Source organism: Pteropus alecto, unplaced genomic scaffold, assembly GCF_000325575.1.
Source record: "Pteropus alecto unplaced genomic scaffold, ASM32557v1 scaffold213, whole genome shotgun sequence".
Lineage (NCBI taxonomy): Eukaryota > Metazoa > Chordata > Mammalia > Chiroptera > Pteropodidae > Pteropus > Pteropus alecto.
This window is the reverse complement of record NW_006434829.1, coordinates 480,543-483,549: the sequence shown is the minus strand read 5'-3', so window position 1 is coordinate 483,549 and position 3,007 is coordinate 480,543. Positions and strand designations below refer to the sequence as shown.

General features: G+C 59.2%; 1 protein-coding gene across 1 annotated transcript in view; it reads right to left on the bottom strand.

The window, feature by feature from the left end:
• Positions 1-3,007, bottom strand: part of GALNT9 (polypeptide N-acetylgalactosaminyltransferase 9) — a 23,608-nt gene that overhangs the window by 17,944 nt on the left and 2,657 nt on the right. Inside the window, exon 3 of the mRNA XM_015587880.1 lies at positions 2,686-2,829. Coding sequence (XP_015443366.1) covers positions 2,686-2,829 — 144 coding nt within the window. The remainder of the gene's footprint in view (positions 1-2,685; positions 2,830-3,007) is intronic.

Here is a 3,007-nt window from a genome sequence, read left to right as displayed (position 1 = left end):
GGCCCGAACCCGCCACCCCCCTGCCCAAGGCGGGCGCCTCTGCCGCGAGGCGGTCAAGTCCCGCTGGGACCGCACCGAGCCGTGTCCTCGGTGGCCTCGGCAGGGGTGGGAGAGTGAAGCGGTCACCTCAGGGTCAGTGGGGGGCCTGGGGGGCCCATGTCAGCCCTCAACGCCTAGCTCGGTCTGCGCCCAGGACGGGCGACATCCACTGGTCCTGCACGCGGCAGGCGCTGTCCCCGAGGTGACGGGCTGCCCAGGATGGTGGAACCCAAATGTCCAATGAGGCCACTGGAGCAGACGCCCTGTCTGCGGGGAAGAGCCCGGGCGTTGGAAACCGGAAGGGACAGACGGCCTCTGCCGAGCCTGGGAATGGGGAGACGAGGGGGAGGAGCATCGCTCTGCCCGAGGCCCTGGGGGGGCACTGAGCAAGTGCTCCGTGGGCGGGATGTGGGGGGCGGCGGAGGAGGCCGAGGTGTCAGATAACGTGCGTCTACTGACAAATCTGAAGAAGCCAAAGAAGGTCATTAATGGGATCAGTAACAGCAAATCCACCAGGGCCGAGGGGTCAGGGACAGGGACAGGGACAGGGACAGGGACGGTGCAGTCAACGAGACAGGAGGAAAAGACGAGAAAGCAAGTGACCGAGGTGAACCCGGAGCCCGACCAGCTTCGCTGGCTGCAGTGACAAGCGTGAGTGGACGAAATAGCCTTAAAGTGGCAGCGGACTTTCAGTCACGCTCAGCACGCACACACTCACAGCCCAAACTCACAGTCACACGCAGACTCACGTGTGCACGTCTGCACACGCTCACAGTCACTCAGTCACACGCAGACTCACAGTCACACGCAGACTCACATGTGCACGCCTGCACACGCTCAGGCACTCAGTCACACTCAGACTCACAGTCACACGCAGACTCACATGTACCCGCCTGCACACGCTCAGGCACTCAGTCACACTCAGACTCATAGTCACACGCAGACTCACATGTACCCGCCTGCACACGCTCAGGCACTCAGTCACACTCAGACTCATAGTCACACGCAGACTCACGTGTGCGCGTCTGCACACGCTCACAGTCACTCAGTCACACTCAGACTCACATGTACACGCCTGCACACGCTCACAGTCACTCAGTCACACTCAGACTCACAGTCACACGCAGACTCACATGTGCACGCCTGCACACGCTCACAGTCACTCACAGTCACACTCAGACTCACAGTCACATGCAGACTCACATGCCCAAACTCACAGTCACACGCAGACTCACGTGTGCACGCCTGCACACGCTCAGTCACTCAGTCACACTCAGACTCACAGTCACACGCAGACTCACATGTGCACGCCTGCACACACTCACAGTCACTCACAGTCACACTCAGACTCACAGTCACATGCAGACTCACATGCAATCACACATGCATGCAACTGCACACCCATGCACACTCACTCACACACTCACGCAGTCACACAGTCACATGCAGACTCACATGTGCATGCCTGCACACCCTCACAGTTACAGTCACACTCAGACTCACAGTCACATGCAGTCACACACACACTCACACTCTCATGTACCCACACATGCACACACATTCACATGCAGTCACAGTCACATGCAGTCACACACACACTCACGTGCACCCACACCCATGCACACCCACATGCCCACTCACACTCACACGTGTGCACGCCTGCACACGCTCACAGTCACTCAGTCACACTCAGACTCACAGTCACACTCAGACTCACATGTGCACGCCTGCACACGCTCATAGTCACTCACAGTCACACTCACAGTCACATGCAGACTCACATGTGCATGCCTGCACACGCTCAGTCACTCACAGTCACACTCAGACTCACAGTCACACGCAGACTCACAGTCACACTCAGACTCACAGTCACATGTAGACTCACATGCAGTCAATCACACATGCATGCAACTGCACACCCATGCACACTCATACACTCACGCAGTCACATTCATGCAGCCACATGCATCTGCACATACACTCACATGCATACCCACACACACACTCACACTCTCATGTACCCACACATGCACACTCACATTCACATGCAGTCAGTCACATGCAGTCACACACACACTCACATGCACCCACACCCATGCACACCCACATGCCCACGCACACTCACAGCCACACGCAGACTCACATGCAGTCACACTCACTCACAGACACATTCACACACATTCGTGCACACATGGACTCACACACAGTCACACTCACACACTCACGTGCACCCACACGTGCACCCACACACTTGCTGGAGTTCTCGGGGTTGACAGGAGGGAGCTACTTTAGAGGGAAAACCAGTAACTATGTTCACCTATGATGATAATCATCATAACAGTACGAAGCACTAACGAAGACAACCAGTCACGATCACCAGGAGCGACGGGCCCGCCGTGCGGCCCCACTGACGGCCGTGTCCTCCCCGCGTCCTCACAGGGTCGTCCCTCTGTGTCTGTGTCCTGACCTCCTCTTCTTAGAAGGACACCACCGTGGGGCCTCATTTTACCTCAGTCACCCCCTTAAAGTCCTGACCTGCAACACAGTCCCGTCCTGAGGTCCTGGGCTTAGGGCTGCAGCATGTGAATTTTGGGGGGACCCAATTCCGCTCAAACGAGACCCAAAGGATAAGGCGGGACCAGCCCCGTTCAAGGGAAAGGCGCTTCCGTCCCCGATGGGGCGCGTCACCGCTGTGCTCCCGCTGACGGCCTAGCACGTTGACGCCCCGGCGCCAGCCGCGTGAGCTCAGGCTCAGCATGGGCGACGTGACTGCCCGCGCCCCCACACTGCCTGCTCCACGGGACGCCGGGCCCCGCGGCCACCGGGCTGTGCCCGTCCCAGGACCGCGTGGCGTCCGTGGACGAGGCCATCTCCGCGTGCCTGCACCCCATTCCGGGGTGGACGTCGCGAGTCCCCAGCTCTCCCCGAGTTCTGTGTCAGCCGCTGGGGCCCCCCCGCCCTGAGCTGT